General features: G+C 36.3%; 1 protein-coding gene across 1 annotated transcript in view; it reads right to left on the bottom strand.

The window, feature by feature from the left end:
- Positions 1-16,904, bottom strand: part of GUCY2C (guanylate cyclase 2C) — a 103,853-nt gene that overhangs the window by 33,876 nt on the left and 53,073 nt on the right. The window contains exons 13-17 of the mRNA XM_052000837.1: positions 11,613-11,675; positions 11,051-11,122; positions 6,776-6,880; positions 5,526-5,612; positions 1,764-1,896 (exon numbers count right to left, since the gene is read on the bottom strand). Coding sequence (XP_051856797.1) covers positions 1,764-1,896; positions 5,526-5,612; positions 6,776-6,880; positions 11,051-11,122; positions 11,613-11,675 — 460 coding nt within the window. The remainder of the gene's footprint in view (positions 1-1,763; positions 1,897-5,525; positions 5,613-6,775; positions 6,881-11,050; positions 11,123-11,612; positions 11,676-16,904) is intronic.

The raw sequence follows: 16,904 nt of genomic DNA, 5'->3' as shown, positions 1-16,904 counted from the left end.
GTCTGACATTGATCTATGCCATTCTCTACTCCCATAGATCTCATTCTCTAAAAAATAAAGACAGGTATCATTTTCCAATGCTTTCCTAAATTCTTCATTTTCATAAATTTCATAAAGGGTATTGATAGAGATGATACAATCAAATATTACTTTGCTATAAGAAGTGATGAATGTGAATCAGACATGGCCTAGAACATTTGATAAAGGTGAAAATATTGAATTGAAATGACCACACGGCTGACTTTCTAGTCCACTCTGGGGAAGAGCAATGTGGAGGAAGGGGAAGTCTAGGTGAATGAAGGTTCCGACATGGGAGTCTAGTACTCTGGAAGTACTGTGCTTCTGGCCACATACTAGGACTCCTCTCAAAGGGTCAGGGAAAGGGCCTTTAAGGATCCAGGAGGATGAAAAAGTCAGCAAGCTATCCATGAACGTTCAGCAACTAGAGATAGATGGGAATACATTCTGAATCTTTGAGAATAATGCTCTGAACATGGTAAGAGCAGTAAAGTTTCAGTTGTTGAATTTGAATAACTGTGTTTGGGAATGATGGGCATATCTAGCTTGGACTAGAAAATCAGCCATGGGATCATTTGATAGATCTGGTTCCTCCCTAAAGACTTAATTCAGTGACAATCTAAGAACTGAGCTGAATGGGACTTTTTCACGTGGCACCAATGCCATTGAAAACTGTTCCATGTGGAGTTTGTGTAGACTTCTTAGTATAAAGCATTGGGAGAAGTACTTTAAAAGGCTATGTTTGACCTGCCCTATCTTCTCACTCCACTCTGACCCCAAGACCTTGATAATTTTCTGAACAAATGAGTCCTGAGTACCCAACATGATTTACTGAGAAGGGATGATGAAGCATTTGATAACGAGAGAATTTCTTGCCCTCTGGAACATGGAATTCTCTCTTAGGGACTTCCTATGAAGGGTAAATGATGATCTGCAGCAGAACAGGTCTCAGCACAGGCTCCCAGGAATCCTTCACCCCATGAAGGTGCCTGCTTGCACATAGCAGCAAAACAGTATAATTGATAATGTAATGTATATATGTATATATACACATAAATAGTATATATGTAGATATATACATCTATATGTGTGTGTGTATATAATTAAACCATATGTGTATTTTACATATGCGTGCATTGTGTATATATGTATATATACACACTTAATTAGTATACATGTATATATGTACATATGTGTATATATAATATATGTATATTTATATACATATATACATGTATATGCAGATATATAAATATACACACACATACACAGATATATGTTGTTGTTTGGTTGTTTTCAGTCAAGCCAACTCTCTGTAAACCCATTTTTCTTGGCAAAGATATTAGAATAGTTTGCCATTTCTTTCTCTATATCATTTACAGATGAGGAAACTGGTAAACAAGGTTGAATGACTTGCTGACTCCAGACCCGATGCTCTCTCTATCCACTTCACCACCTAGGATAGGATTTACTTTATTATTTTATTTATTTATTTTTTGGCTGAGGCAATTGGGGTTAAGTGACTTGCAAGTCACAGCCAGGAAGTATTAAGTGTCTGAGGCTAGATTTGAATTCAGGTCCTCCTGACTTCAGGGCTGGTGCTCTATCCACTGCACCACCTAGCTGCCCCCATTACTCTATTCTGTGATACAAATGGCTCAGCTGTAATTATTAAAAAAGTTCAAACCCAGAGATAAAGCCAACAATAAGTATGGAAATTATACTTAAATAGGATAATTACTGACCTTTCTTTGAAGGTAAAATGGAATTGCAACCAAAATCCGTGATCTTCACCACCATTCTGCTGTCCACCACACAGTTAGTAGACTTCAGACGGCCGTGTACTTCAGTTTTACTGGAGTGCAGATAGGACATGCCCTATCATTTTTCCAATTTCAAACAGGAAAAAAAAAGAAGAAAAGAAATGAAATGGCTGATAGCCTTAAAAATAACTGAGAATTCACAGATATTTTGTTTTTAGATATGATTTTCTTTTAAAATAGTGTCCCCAAGTTAGGGGACATACTAAATACAGCAATCCACCAGCTCAGTTAATTAAACTTTTCAGTTCATTTAATTCAATTAAAATCGGAAAATATTTATTGAGGACTTGCTAGGCACCAACTATTGCACACATATTTTTCTCAGCATATGAGGCCTAAGTGATATGCTAACAATGCAATAAAACTTGGTTATCTTCAAGATAAATAGTTTAGCTTAAATTTCCCATCAACAAAAGGGCAGTAAATTCCCATAATGAAAAGGGAATTGCTCTAGGAGAGAGGTGACAAGGATATTTATAATTTCCTCTACCACTTCCTTCCTATGTGACCTTTGAGTTGTTTCATTACTCTGCACCTCAGTTCTTTAATCTGTAAAGGGGCATAATAATACTTAGGTAGCATGGATTTGGACCAAATCATTTTTTGTGGTCCTTTCTGATTCTAGGATCTATGATTCTATACTTCCCAGTCTATGTTTCATTTTGTATGGAGATCTTATGTTTTTCATCCCCTGGTGACCAGGGATCTTGCAGTTGGTTTTCTGTGCCATAAAACATGAAATTATCTTCTTATTCTAGCCTGGCAGAGTTCTGGCCATCCACCCTGCTTCTTACTTTTTGTACCACTGGACCTCCAGAAACCATGCCTTATAGGGAAGGAAGGAGACCTTAACTCATTCATCTTTGGCATTCCCACTCTAAGGTACACGATGTTCTAATTGATAAGTAAATGAGAACAAAATCACATGACTAAATGGACTATAAATATTTGACAGTCCCAGCCGTGCTTCATATTTTACCCCAGTCACCTTGCCATCTGCTCTGCTATAGGCCCTTCTGAAACATAGGATTTCTAAACTATTCCACTTTAATCCATTCAGTTTTGGAACCCCTGCCTTGTCCATACTGTCCTTATTGTAAATGCAAATTCACATAACTAAGTGCACCTCCATATTTAATCATGCTTCACATTCTACCCTAACCATCTTCTTGCCATGTAAAGAGTACTTCCCATCCTCCCTTTCCTTTCTTCTTTGTCTCCCAGCAGTTAGCATAGTGCCTGGCACATAGAAGACAATTAATAAATGCTGACTGATTGAGGAAATATAATCAAATCAGTACTTCCATAGATAGTAGAAGGAACCTGTCAATGAGTCCACTCACTCCTGTGACTTACCAAACCAAAGCATCCTTTCCTAGCTTCTACTTCTCTAAAGGTATTGCCTCTCCAATCAGAATGTAAGCTCCTTGAGGGCAGGGAGAATCTCTAGCACTTAGGTCAATGTTTGGCATATAAAATGTGCTTAATCAATGCTTCCCATTCTTTTTTCATTATTGTATCAGAAAGAATTGGAAAAGAATTAGAATTTAGACAGGGTAGTATATTTACTTTCCAATTGGTGATCTGGTATTTTATTATTTTTTTAATCCCTTGTTCTGATTCTGTTAAAGGAGAAAGTGTAATATTGGGGAAAGAATTGTAAATGTTGGAATCAGAGCACCTGACTTCACATAAGAGGTCTATCACTTTTTAGTTAATGGCCTTGGGCTAATCGTAGAATCACAGCATCTTGGAATTGGAAGAACTTTGGATCTATCTTGTCTGAACTATATCTGGAGAGAAGCCCTTTCAACAACATGCTGGACAAGTTGTCCAATAAAGACTTGCTCAAAGACTTCCAATGAGAAGAAACAAACTACCTTCTGAGATAGCCCATTTGATTTAATTGTTAGCAAATTTACTTTTAGGCTAAACTTACCATTCTACAACTCAGTCATTGCTCACAATTCTGGCCAAACTGAACAAGTATAATTGATGTTTTCCATCTCAGCCTTTCAATTTCTTGAAGATGGTTACCTTTTGCTCTCAACTTACTAAATCTTCTCTTGACAAAACATTCCTGGGTCCCATAAATCAGACTCATAGCACATGATTTCAAGGCCCTTTACTATCCTGGTCATCATTTTCTGAACCTTTTTCAGCTTATTAATGCAGTTGTTCAAATGTAGCATTCAGAATTAAACATAAAACAAAGTCATGTTTTGATCAAAGGAGAGTACAATGGATTTTGTTATAGATGTAGTTAGGTGGTGTAGTGGATAGAATGATAGGCCTGGATTCAGGAAGATTTATTTTCCTGAATTCAAATCCAACCTAAGGCATTTACTAATTATGATACTGGACAAGTCACTTAACCCTGTTTGCCTCAGTTTTCTCAACTGTAAAATGAGCTGGAGAAAGAAATGGCAAACCACTCCAGAGTCTTTGCCAAGAAAACTACAAATGGGATTGTAAAGAATCAGACACAACCGAAATGAGTGGACACAATAATGAGGTCAAACAACTGGTATTCTAATTCACATTTCAGTGCTTTCTCTACTAAATGATTTTCTCTTTTCAAAGATCAGGATACAAGATTGAAGAAAGCATTTTGCTTTTAAGTTAACTGTGCTGGAACATAAACATAGACTTTCTGAATCACTGTCCAATAGGTTCCTCATTATACTATAAACAGAAAAATTTTCTTTCTTTTTCAAGCCTCTGTTGTCATTTCCTTCAAGAAATTTATCTGAACTTGTAGGGACTTTCTCTCCCTCAATTTACAAACATTCCATTAAACCAAACATTTACTAAAAATCAACTATGTGCAAAGCACTGTTAATTATTTATTCCTTTATTCAACATACATTTATTAATCACTTACTCTGCACTAGGTGAAGGGCAGGTTCTGAGATGCAAAGACAAAAATGAAAGTTTTCGTCCTCAAGAAGCTTATACTCTCTAGTGGAGGAACAACTTTATCCAGAGAAGTAAATATAAAATACATAAAATTTAAATACACCATAATTTATGTAGAGGAGTTCACTACCCATTGCAGGGATCAGAAAGGTCTTCGTAGGAGGTCATGATAGTCCACTATGAAGATATTAGAGAAGTAATTTGGAAAACCCAGTGCAGAAGGACTGGACTATTGTGTATAGAATATCATGCTAGGCACAGGGGAGAACCAGAATTTAACTCAGACTAGACCCGGTGACTGTTCTGATAAAGCCATCATTTTATTGCATATGCAGATTTTCCCTCAAATCTTCTTTATGCCAAAATGATTTTTCTCACTGCAATATTTTCCATTTGCTTAAAGGTACTACTCTCTGCCTAATTTGTTACATGTCATCAGTTTATCATTTGTATACCACTTACTATCATATTCAGAAATTATACCACCAATCACTCCTTAAAAGGCAGAAAAACATAGCAAATTTTAGAGAACTACAAAGGGGGCCCTTCTTACTAATTAAACTTAATAGTTTATTAGGAAAGTATAAACTTTATTTGGTATGTATTAGGAATTTTTTATACTCATTTAATATAAGGATAAGAAATGAATGACTTTCATCTAACTTACATTTGGCTGAAAAGTATAATGCCTTGAATATAGAGTAGATATGACAACATGATACATTTTTCTCTAGGTAACTTAGTGTTAGCAAGCCTTCTACTTACCTTGGCAATGTCATACATAACGGAGATTTTAAATTCCCAATCCATGAAAGTGCCATCAGGATAAGAGATTGTATCATTTAAAACTTCCTAAGTGAAATAAAAAAGAAAGAAGAATGTTATTGGGCACGGAAGGATGTTACTCTTACATTATTAATAATAATAAAAAACCTCCAGATGAAGATCCTTGAATAGCAAAGATTAAAATGGGACAATATAACTAAGAATTTCCTTGAAAATTTTAAATAAGTTGTCAAAGTATATTTGATCACTAGGAAGACATACAAGGTCTACAATAGAGCTTTATTTTTTCATTTTTTGTCCAAAGTAAAATGTTCGAGCACAACCCACTCTTATGAAAGAGTTGGCATTTCATCAGCATGTGGTTCCTTGGTGAATTTTTCATCACATATTTACCTAAAATTCCCAAACAGTAAAAACAAAACAAAATAAAACTATTGTAAAATTCATCCATTAAGTGCTACAAAAATTATTCCTAAAAATATTGAGAAAAAAATTCCACCATTCTCCTTTAATTATATATAGAGAGATATATAATTCTACTACTTAAACCAAAGAAGAATAAAGCAAAAAAAAAAAAAAAAAAAAAAAAAAAAAAAAAACAACTATAGACCATTATCCCTAATGAATGTGTTAAGTCTTTCAGGTTCTTCTTTTATAGGGCCGATATATGACCCTTTAACTATATGCCTTCTTATGTTTTTGTGGTTTTTTTCCTGCTTATAAAATAAAAGAATATTGAAAATATTGTAAATCCAGTGATAGGAGTCCAAATCAGGATTTTCTATGAGCCAACTCACCAGCATAGTTTGAAGGAATGGGAGCCAAGCCCAGCAGTAGCTAAAAAGCTGACTTATCCAACCATAATGATAAATTTGAAAATGAACTTGGTGGAATGAATGCTCAAGGTAACTACTTTAAATTCTAATCTCTCATTTTAGATAAAATATATAGAAAACCCACAAACTTCCCTTCACTGTTCTTTTGTAAGCCCCATCTATTTTTTTTCTTGTTAAAGTGACCCAATAAGACCGATTATTCAAATTCTGAGTTGACTGCTCCATGATCAACTGAATGATCAAGGCTCCAGTCTCCAAAAGCCATAAAATTCAGAGTTAGAAGATCTCCAATCCTAGCTTTCCCTGGATTCCATTAATAGATAAGCTTACCCCCTCTTTCAGAACAAAAGTAAAGTATTGAAATTGAATAAAACTGAAAGTCTGGTTACTTACCCTAAGGGATCCCCTCTCACAGTATTCAATCACTCCAAAGATCATGGCATCAATCTTCACTGTACCATAGAATTTGGTTAGATTGTAATAGTCAATCTGCAGTAACTAGGATAACACGTTTTATAGTTAGTAACACAGTCAGAGAATGCTGATAGAGCAGTAACATGTTTTTATGTTTTTATGTTGACATAAAAAATGTTTTTTATTTCTTAGAGGTTTCTTAAGATTAAGCCTTCTAACAAAGGAACGCTAATCATCAAAATGACTAACCACAGTTTTTCAGGACTCACTCATAATGAAACTTATTCTTCATTCCCAGATAGAAAGATGCTGGACTCAGAGTACAGATTGATACTTTTTAAAAAATATATATATAGCCAGTGGAGGAATGTGTTTTGCTTGTATGTCTGCTTTATCAATGGATATGAGAGATAAGGAGTTGAGAGAGAAAATGTGAATTCGAAACTGAAATAAAATTGAATTTTAAAATAAGCCTTTACTAGGGGACCAAATGTGCAAAAAATGTTTGTGGAAGCCCTTTTTATAGTAGTAAGAAACTGAAAACTGAATGGATGTTCATCAATTGGAGAATGACTGAATAAATTATGTTATATGAATGTTATGGAATATTATTGTTCTATAAGAAATGACCAACAGATGATTTCAGAGAGGCTGGAGAGACTTACATGAACTGATGCTAAGTGAAATGACCAGAACCAGGAGATCATTGTACACAGCAATATCAAGATTATATGAAGATCATTTCTGATGGACATGGCTCTCTTCAACAATGAGATGTTTCAGACCAATTCAGGAGGAATTGAAATCATAGTTCCAATGATCTTGTGATGAAGAGAGCCATCTACACCCAGAGAGAGAACTGTGGGAACTGAGTGTGGATCACAACCTAGCATTTTCATTTTTTGTTGTTGTTTTTCCTTGCATTTTATTTTTTCTCATTTTTTTCCTGTTTGATTTGATTTTTCTTGTGCAGCAAGATAATTGTATAAATACGTATGCATATGTTGGATTGAACATATATTTCTACTATGCTTAACATATATTGGATTATTTGCCATCCAGGAGAGTGGGTCGGGAAAGGGTAGGAGGAATTGGAACACAAGATTTTGTAAGAGTTAATATTGAGAAATTATCCATGCATATTATTGTTCTGTAAGAAATGACCAACAGGATGAATACAGACAGGCTTGGAGAGACTTACATGAACTGATCCTAAGTGAAATGAGCAGAACCAGGAGATCATTATACACTTCAACAACAATACTGTATGAGGATGTATTCTGATGGAAGTGGATGTCTTTGACAAAGAGACCTAACTCAGTTTCAATTTGATCAATGATGGACAGAAGCAGCTACACCCAAAGAAAGAACACTGGGAAATGAATGTAAACTATTTGCATTTTTGTTTTTCTTTCCGGGTTATTTATACCTTCTGAATCCAATTCTCCCTGTGCAACAAGAGAACTGTTCGATTCTGCATACATATATTGTATTTAGGATATACTGCAACATATTTAACATATATAGGACTGCTTGCCATCTAAGGGAGGGGGTGGAGGGAGGGAGGGAAAAATTGGAACAGAAGTGAGTGCAAGGAATAATGTAAAAAATTACCCTGGCATGGATTCTGTCAATAAAAAGTTATTATTAAAAACAATTATCCATGCATATGTTTTGAAAATAAAGAGGTTTAATAAAAAATAAAATAAAATAAGTCTTTACTAAAATAAAATATTCACTCCTTATCCCTAATTCGTCAGTTTGTTGATATGAAACATGATAATGAAATTAAATATCATTAAGTATGATATGAATATCTGTTCATAGGATTCAAAGCTCGAAGGAACCTTAGAGATCTCAGAGTTAAACCCTTTTTATTTGCAGATAAGGTAATAACATAAAATGAAACAACAGAGACAAATATAAATTCTTATACTTGGATTCAAAAATCAACTGCACAAATAAGGAGGCAGGAGAGATATGATTAGACAATAGTTTTGTTTTGTTTTGTTTTTAAGCTCTAAGGCATTAGTGAAGAGCAAACACATTATTAATCAATAGAATGATATGGTACCCAAGAAAGGCAATGCAATTTTAGCCTGCATTAATAGAATCATGGTATCCACAACAAGGATCCTGATTGTCTTTGTATACACTTACCCTGACCAGACCAAATCTGGAATACTGTGTTAAGTTCTGAAAGCCATATTTTATTTTTTAAGTTACATTTTATTATTTCCCCCATGTATATATAAAAGCAAAAGCAATTTTAGCATTCTTTTCTTTTAATTTTGAGCTCCACGTCATCTCCCTTCTTTCCTCTCTTCTCCCCACCTGAGAGGGTAAGCAATTTAAAATAGATTATACATGTATGATTTTGCAAAGCATATTTCCATATTAGTAATGTTGTAAAAAAAAAAAAACAGTTCCCCCCAAACACTCACATCCAAATAAAGAAAGTGAAAAATAGTATGCTTTGATCTACATTCAGACTCCATCAGTTCTTTCTCTGGAGGCAGTTAACATTTTTCATCATGAGTTCTTTGAAATTGTTTTGAATATTGCATTACTGAGAACAGCTAAGTTATTCACTGGTTGTTATAGTGTACAATGTTCTCCTGGTTCTGTTCATTTCACTTTAAATCAGTTCATCTAAATCTTTCCAGGTTTTCTGGAAATGATCCTGTTCAAATTTTTCATAGGACAATAGGACAATGATTACAATCATATTTTACATTTCTTCAACAATTCCTCAAGTGACAGACATCTTCTCAATTTCCAATTCCACCACAAAAAGAGCTACTCTAAATGTTTTGTACATGCAGGTCTTTCCCCATTTTTAATGATCTCTTTGGAATACAGACCTAGAAGTGATATTGTTGAGTCAAAGGATATGCCCAATTGTGTGGCACTTTGGGCACAGTTCCAAATTGCTTTCCAGAATGGTTCACAAGTCCACCAACAATGCATTAGTATTTCAATTTTTTCACATTCCCTCCAACATTTATCATTTTTTTCTTGTCATATTAGCCAACCTAAGAGGTATAGGGTAGGATCTCAGAGTTGCTTTTAATTTCTCTACTTAGTATCAACTTAGAGCATTTTGTCATATGGCTATAGATAGCTTTGATTTATGAAAACTACCTGTTCATATCCTTTAACTATTTATCAATTAGAGATTCTTCTTATATATATATATGTGTGTGTATATATATAAATTATATTCTTATAAGCTTCACTCAGTTCTCTATATATTTGAGAAAGGAAGTCATTTTTAGAAAAATTTGTAGTAAAAAAAAATTCCCTCCAGCTTTCAGCTTTTCTCCTAATCTTGGCTATTTTTAAAAGGCTTTCAAGCCAAGGCTAGCATATACTCAGAGAAGGGTAACCAGAATGGTAAAAGGACCCAGAATAATGCCATGTGAAAATTAGTTGAAGGAAATGGGAATGTTTGGCCTATAGAAGAGAAAATAAATAGGGGAGACATGATGTGGCTTCAAATATTTCAAGGACTGTACTGTGGAAGAGGAATTAGATTTGTTTTGTTTGGCTCCAGAAGACAGAACTGGAAGCAATAAGAGTACATTACAAGAAGACAGATGTGGGGTCACTATGAGGGAACAATATCTAAAGTGGAAGAGGTTGCCTTAAGTAGGTGATGAGATCTCCATCTCTGGAGACTGTCCATCTGAAACTTGTTGGAAATTCTTTTAATACAGGGTTTAAGATTTTGGCCTGGGTCGGGACTGTGTAATATCTGAGGTGCTTTCCCACTCTGGGATTCTGTGGTTCTAAAACACAAATAGGGCTGGGTTTCCAATCTGGCTCTTCTGAGCTCATTGGTTTTTTGCCTATCACACGACTGTACGCTCACATGTCACATATAACATCTGGATCAGGTTAGACCCCAATTTATATCACATGTAACATCTGGATCAGGTTAGCCCCCAAACTGGCAGTCTGAGATCCAGGAGAAGACCTTGAATGCTGAACTGGTCTGCAAATTAAGCAGTGTGTTTCAGCCACCCACACCCCTCACCTCTTTTACTCCTGACTCCCTTCTATGCCAGGTAGGAATATCTACAAGGAATTCCCAGTAAGAAGAGCATTGTGGGCAGTGACCCTGATCTCTTCTTCCCACCCTTGACCACTCCCCACAGTGACCTTAAGGATTTAGGAAAATAAATGGAGTTACTCTTAACAAAAATGATAGGAAATACAGAATTTGGTTTTGAGAAGGGAATAATCACATACCTTATTCAGGTCTATCTTCTGCCTTTCAGTGAAATTGTCATCATTGTGCTTGAGATCTTTGAGGATCACCACCTGCCAAGTATAGATCAGGAAAAGTCAGGAGGCTTGCCAAGACTGGCCCCGACCTCGGACTATATACTCCAGTTTAATAAGATTTAAGTGTCTGTGTCTATATTGGAACTGATCTAGGTGCTCAGTACTAGCTGGAACTTTTTTTTCTCCCTCCCATCCCTCATAAACAGGGACACACACACACACACACACACACACACACACACACACACACAGTGTCTTGGAAAGGAGTCTAAGTGATTGTAGCTCTCTAACTCGTGTAACAGAGTTCTTAACTTTTCCATTCTCATCCACCCCCCAGGAATAACCCATTGGAACATCTTCAGGAACCCCCAGCCCCAGGCTACTGGCTCTAAAGGCTCAGCACTGGGCTTCAGCTAAGGTTTGGAAGAGCTAGTTAGAAACATAATGATTCTCTTCTCGATTATCATTTAAACACGCATGTTCCCTAATAAAAAGTCAGAGAAAAGAAAGGATGAGGTCCAACTACCTTTTTGTCATATTTTCCTTGACGTAGCCTTGTAACGGTATCACGTCTCTTATCTTCATCAATCTGGTACCAGAGGAAAAGGTTATTCATTCCAGAGACATAACATCATGTCCCAATGCTACAAGCTCATCTAGCATTAAATGGATTGTGGGCATTCCTTTCTTATATTGGTTAGACTAGATTAGTACTGAGATTCTTTCCACTAGATTGTGAGCTTTTGAGAGTAGTAACTGGATTCGTTGTTATTGGTGGTGGTGGTAGTGATACTATTAACTTTTTTCCTATTTTTGCATCCCCAATGTTTAGCAAAATGCCTGGCACATAATAGGAAGGAAGGAAACAAGCATTTATCAAGTGCCTGCTATTTACCAGGCACTGTGCTAATTGCATACTTATTTCTCACAATAACCCTAGAAGATAGGTATTATTATTGTTATTTATACTTGAGGAAACTGAGGCAGAGAAAAAGTGAAGGGGCTCGCCCATCTAGTAAGTGTCTAAAGGCACATTTGAACTCATGTGTTCCTGACTCCAGCTCCAGAACTCTACTCACTGCATCACAATGCACCCTAGCAGGCACTCCTTAAATTCTTGTTCGTGACTGACTTGCAATTTTCAAATTGTTTTTCTGTGACTACCAAAGATGCATAACTTTGCCTAAAATGATACACCTATCATTCAGGGTAGCCAGTACGATAGCTCAGCTTTGAGAGGGTCTGGCCTTCCCTGGACCAAGGTCAAGCACTCTCTGCTTAATCACCACTCCCATTTCCACCCGGGGCCATCTCCAGCCCAGAGCTATCTCTGGCCACTGGACCCGGATGGCTCAGGAGGAGAAAGTGAGGCTGGTGATTTAGCACAGCCCTCCCTCACTGAAATCCAGTAGACTTGCATGTCCTGTGTGTAGAGGAGGTCCTGAATGATGGGTGTAGTAGACAGAGAAACTGAAACATTGATAAAAATGATTCCCTGGGGCAGGCAGGGAGAAGTCTCTGATAATCAAGATAGGTTTAGTTCTATGGTCTCACCCTCTGGAGAAGTCATCCAGTGGAAATCCAAGTCATGTCAAACACCTGCGGCTCCCCCTCTGTAGGGATCATGGGCAGCCTTACCTTGCCAAGTCCTGTCAGAAATCCCAGGCATGTCCCTATAAATCTACTCAGGGCCCATGCCATACCTGCTACCCTGTCCACCATGACTCTCCATCTAGTAGTGTCTTTCCCTTTATCCCTCCCCCATGCCACGTGGTACCATCATGCCTTATGATATCTCTCTTCTCCTGACCCTGCTTCTCCTCCTTCCAGTTCTTTTAGGACCACTAACTAAAGACATATCTCAACCTCATGGAATGCTTCCTTTTTCCAGGCAAATGGTAAGTTCCACTAGAGAACTTGCCCTTTCCATAAATACCCTTTCTATGCTCTTCTAACTCTATTTCATATTTACTATTCCTAGAGTCTATTGTATTTCTTCATTTTGTCTGCAACCTCTTTTACTAAAACAAAACAAAACAAAACAAAATAAAAGCAAAAAACCCTACTTTTTGCCAAAGATTCTGGCCACTGTGAATTCTTCATATGACCGAAGCCTACCATTTGGTGCTTCTCCCAAAGCATGTCCCCTGATGCCTACCATCGTCTGGTATCTACATCAGCCACATTACATGTCACCTCCCTGATGTCATGGCCTTCTTTGAGAACAAAGGACAATCAATAACCTCAATGAGTTGCTATTTGGGCAACATAGTTCCTCTTCTATTTTGTTTTTTCTTTTTCCTTTTCTCTTTTTTTCTTTTCTTTTCTTTTACTTCTTCCTTCCCTTTCTTTCACTTCCCTTCCCTCTATCCACATGGGGTATTATACCCATTACCCACCAGAGATGTGCCCAAAAGAATGTAAATTTTGACAACTTAAACCTTGCAAGATATCTTGGGGTTTGGAGGATAGATTTCTTTCTTAAGAACCATACTTTAAACCCCAATCTCTCTCACTCTCATTGATTGGCCAACAATAAGTACCAGCCCAAACCCCAGTTGATCACTGTTTGGGCCCTGATTTTCTCAGAGTAAATAAATAGTAAATAAATAGCAGTTGTTTCTGTTTTGTTCAGAAACCCTTCTAGTAGATAAGGATTGATTTTTTTTTTTTTTTGGACTGGGTAAAAGAGGCCATTCTCTGCCTCATTTTTTATCTAGCCTTAATCATAGATTGGGCTTTGGCTCAGTCAAACTAAGACCTGTTACAGACCTCAGCTTAAAAAGACCAAGGTGATCCATTGCATCTAAGGTCATCTCCAGTCATCCTGATTTATATTTTGCCACTGGACACAGATGGCGCTGGAGGAAAAACAGCTCTCCCTCATTTAAATCCAATTCAGTCACGTGGCATGACATTATCTCCCTGATGCCATGGTCTTCTTCAAGGGAACAAAGAGCTACCAGTAACAAGAACCATTTCAAGCAGATGCATGTAATTCTCTCTACTTGCATAGGATGAAGCAGATTATACAATATTAAATAAATAAGGTAAAACCCTAAATTACTAGGTCAATTCTGCTCCTCACAAAATTGGATATCCTCAAAATAGACACTTTTGCCTTCATTGTCTAAGGGTGGACTGGATATAGAGATAGTCTCTTTGTCCAAAAAGTGCCATAATGTCACTCTCAGACCTTCATTATAATATTCATTCTCATTATTTGTTAACTAGTCAAGGCTGATTACCACCATAGAGAATACATAATCTTGGAAGGGTATATAGACTATGAGCCTGCCACCATGATTGCCTTTGTTCTAAGAGAGAGACAACTAAGTGACTATCCTTTTATTAAAATACTGGCATTATTACTAAAATTATTAAATTACCTCAAAATATTAAATAATATGATTCTATCATTTCTATCATACCTGTCTGTTTTTGCATAGAACCTATAGAATTTGCATAGAATATAAACATAAACATAGGTTTAGCTTCCCTTTTTTTCCTTAGTCTCTTAGCCTGGGTTACTTGTCTTGTTTGATCCTATTAGTCTTGACCTGCTGCATGCCTAGACAGGTAGTAACTATCTTTTTCTTCCTGTCCCAGCTGATTGCTTTGAATTTTACCTCTGAAATACCTAAGATATCTATCAACTTCTCTTCTTTCCAGGTAAAATTCCAGATTCTGGATCTTCAAATCTTACTGCCACTCAAGTCACAATGTGATATGAATGCCCTGTATGTTCTTTACTGTTGCTTCCTTATTCTATTCTGTAAAATTATCTACCCAGGGTCTCATTCCTCTCTCATAAGAAATAAAATGACTTGGGTAAGGTATTTTGTAGACTTTGAATTGCTATATAAATACTATCTATTTTTATTCTTGGTATAGCTATTGTTATTGGTCCCATAAATAGTTAGGAGAGCCAGTGGATAAAATGTCGGCTCTAGAACCAATAAGACCTGAGTTCAAATACAGTTTCAGATAATTGCTAGTTGTATGACCATGAACATGTCACTCAACTTCTATCTGACTCAGTTTCCTCATCTGTAAAATGGCAATAAAAATAACACCTGCCTTCCAGGGTTCTTTCAAGCATCAAATGAGATATTTGTTAAGACTTTATAACATATAATAGTATATAATAACATCGTAATGTATAGATATATATATTATACATATGATAATATTTGCATACCTTAAAGTGCTACATAAATCTTTTTATTATTGTTCCTTCCAAGGTAATTGTTATTATAGTTTAATGTGTTACACATTTTAATGCTAATTATGAAATTTATAATAACTAGCATTTATACAGTGCTTTTAGGCTTTCAAAACACTTGACATGTCTTGACTGCTGTTAAAATAAGGCCTATCCTCAAGGAGCTCAAAGTCTTATAACAGCTTAGCCCACAGTAACGAACTATAGGAATTTCAAATAGTATCACAGGTAGTTGAGGAAATTTTGGGGTTAAAAATAGAATTGACTTTATGCAGGTATATTAGGGTTGGCCTACAATGGAAGTATCAAGCACACAATCTCAAGGCAGAATGAGATCCACAATATTTCTTAGTGAGGTGGGAAACACATTAAAATGTGATGGTGATATATGTGACAAAATAAATTAAAATACAAAAAAAAGACATGCTGTTAATATGTGATTTTCTAAGTTAATATGTCTCCAAAGAGATGCTTATATATATTTTACTGGCCCTTTTAAAATTTGAATTAGACACATTGGCCTACAAATTATGGTTAAGTGGCTTTGTAAGATTTCCACTCACATCCCACTACCATTCCAAAATCTCTCTTGCTGTTGCTCAGTAATGTCTGAATCTTCATGATCCCATTTAGGGTTTTCTTGGCAAAGATACTGGAGTGTTTTTGCCATTTCCTTCTCCAAGTCATTTTACAGATGAGAAAACTGAGGCAAATAAGGTTAAGGGATTTGCCTAGGGTTACATACCTACTATGTATCAGATGCTAATTTCGAACTCAAGGAGAGGGCCTGCCTGACTCTAGACCTCGTTCTCTAGTCACTTTGCCACGGGCTAAATTTCTCTTTCTCTTCATCTAAAATTTCTCTTATGCCCTATTTAAACCACTCTGTTTGAAGCACTTATACTGTCACATATTTGCTTTGGTTCCTGCTGTAAAAATGTCAACATTTCTGGAGAAATTAAGGGGACAAGCTCATTCATTTACACCTCAGTGTGAGTTAGTTTGTTCAATCAGCTCATTTTCTTTTTAGTACCTAGGTGAGATTAGTCAGTTTTGATGGTGGAGGTCAGGGAAGAGGAGATTTCATTTGGAACAAGAAACACTGTTGAGAAGTGAGTGCAAGGGATAATGCTGTAAAAAAATTACCCTGGCATGGGTTCTGTCAATAAAAAGTTATTTAAAAAAAAAAAAGAAACACTCTTGAGAGTAGGGCACACCTGGGTGGAGCTGGCAATGGGAGGTTTTGAGCACTTGGAAGGCAACATGAGAAGAATGAGGTCTAACAACACTGATCACGTAGTTAGGGACATCTTTTGGCTATCAAAAAGTATTGATCAGTCATCAATTGCCATTGCTAAGCAGGTTAGGTCTGCTGGAATAGGTGATTTGGGGGTGGGGGTATAGTGTTTGGTTTTTTGGCTTGCTTTTAAGAGAAACAAATGCCCCAGTGTGGCAGAATTGTAAAGCACTGATTTTCCACAAAGAATGACCCAAGGATACACTAGAGCCAGTTCACACTGTCTCCTAAGAACCAAATTTTCAGTATGAATAATTATACCTTGGAAATATGCAAATACTACAAATAAATGCTTG

The sequence above is a fragment of the Antechinus flavipes genome, chromosome 5, assembly GCF_016432865.1.
Source record: "Antechinus flavipes isolate AdamAnt ecotype Samford, QLD, Australia chromosome 5, AdamAnt_v2, whole genome shotgun sequence".
Classification (NCBI taxonomy): Eukaryota; Metazoa; Chordata; class Mammalia; order Dasyuromorphia; family Dasyuridae; genus Antechinus; species Antechinus flavipes.
The sequence above is the reverse complement of the archived record's forward strand: the minus strand, read 5'-3'. Positions and strand labels throughout refer to the sequence as shown.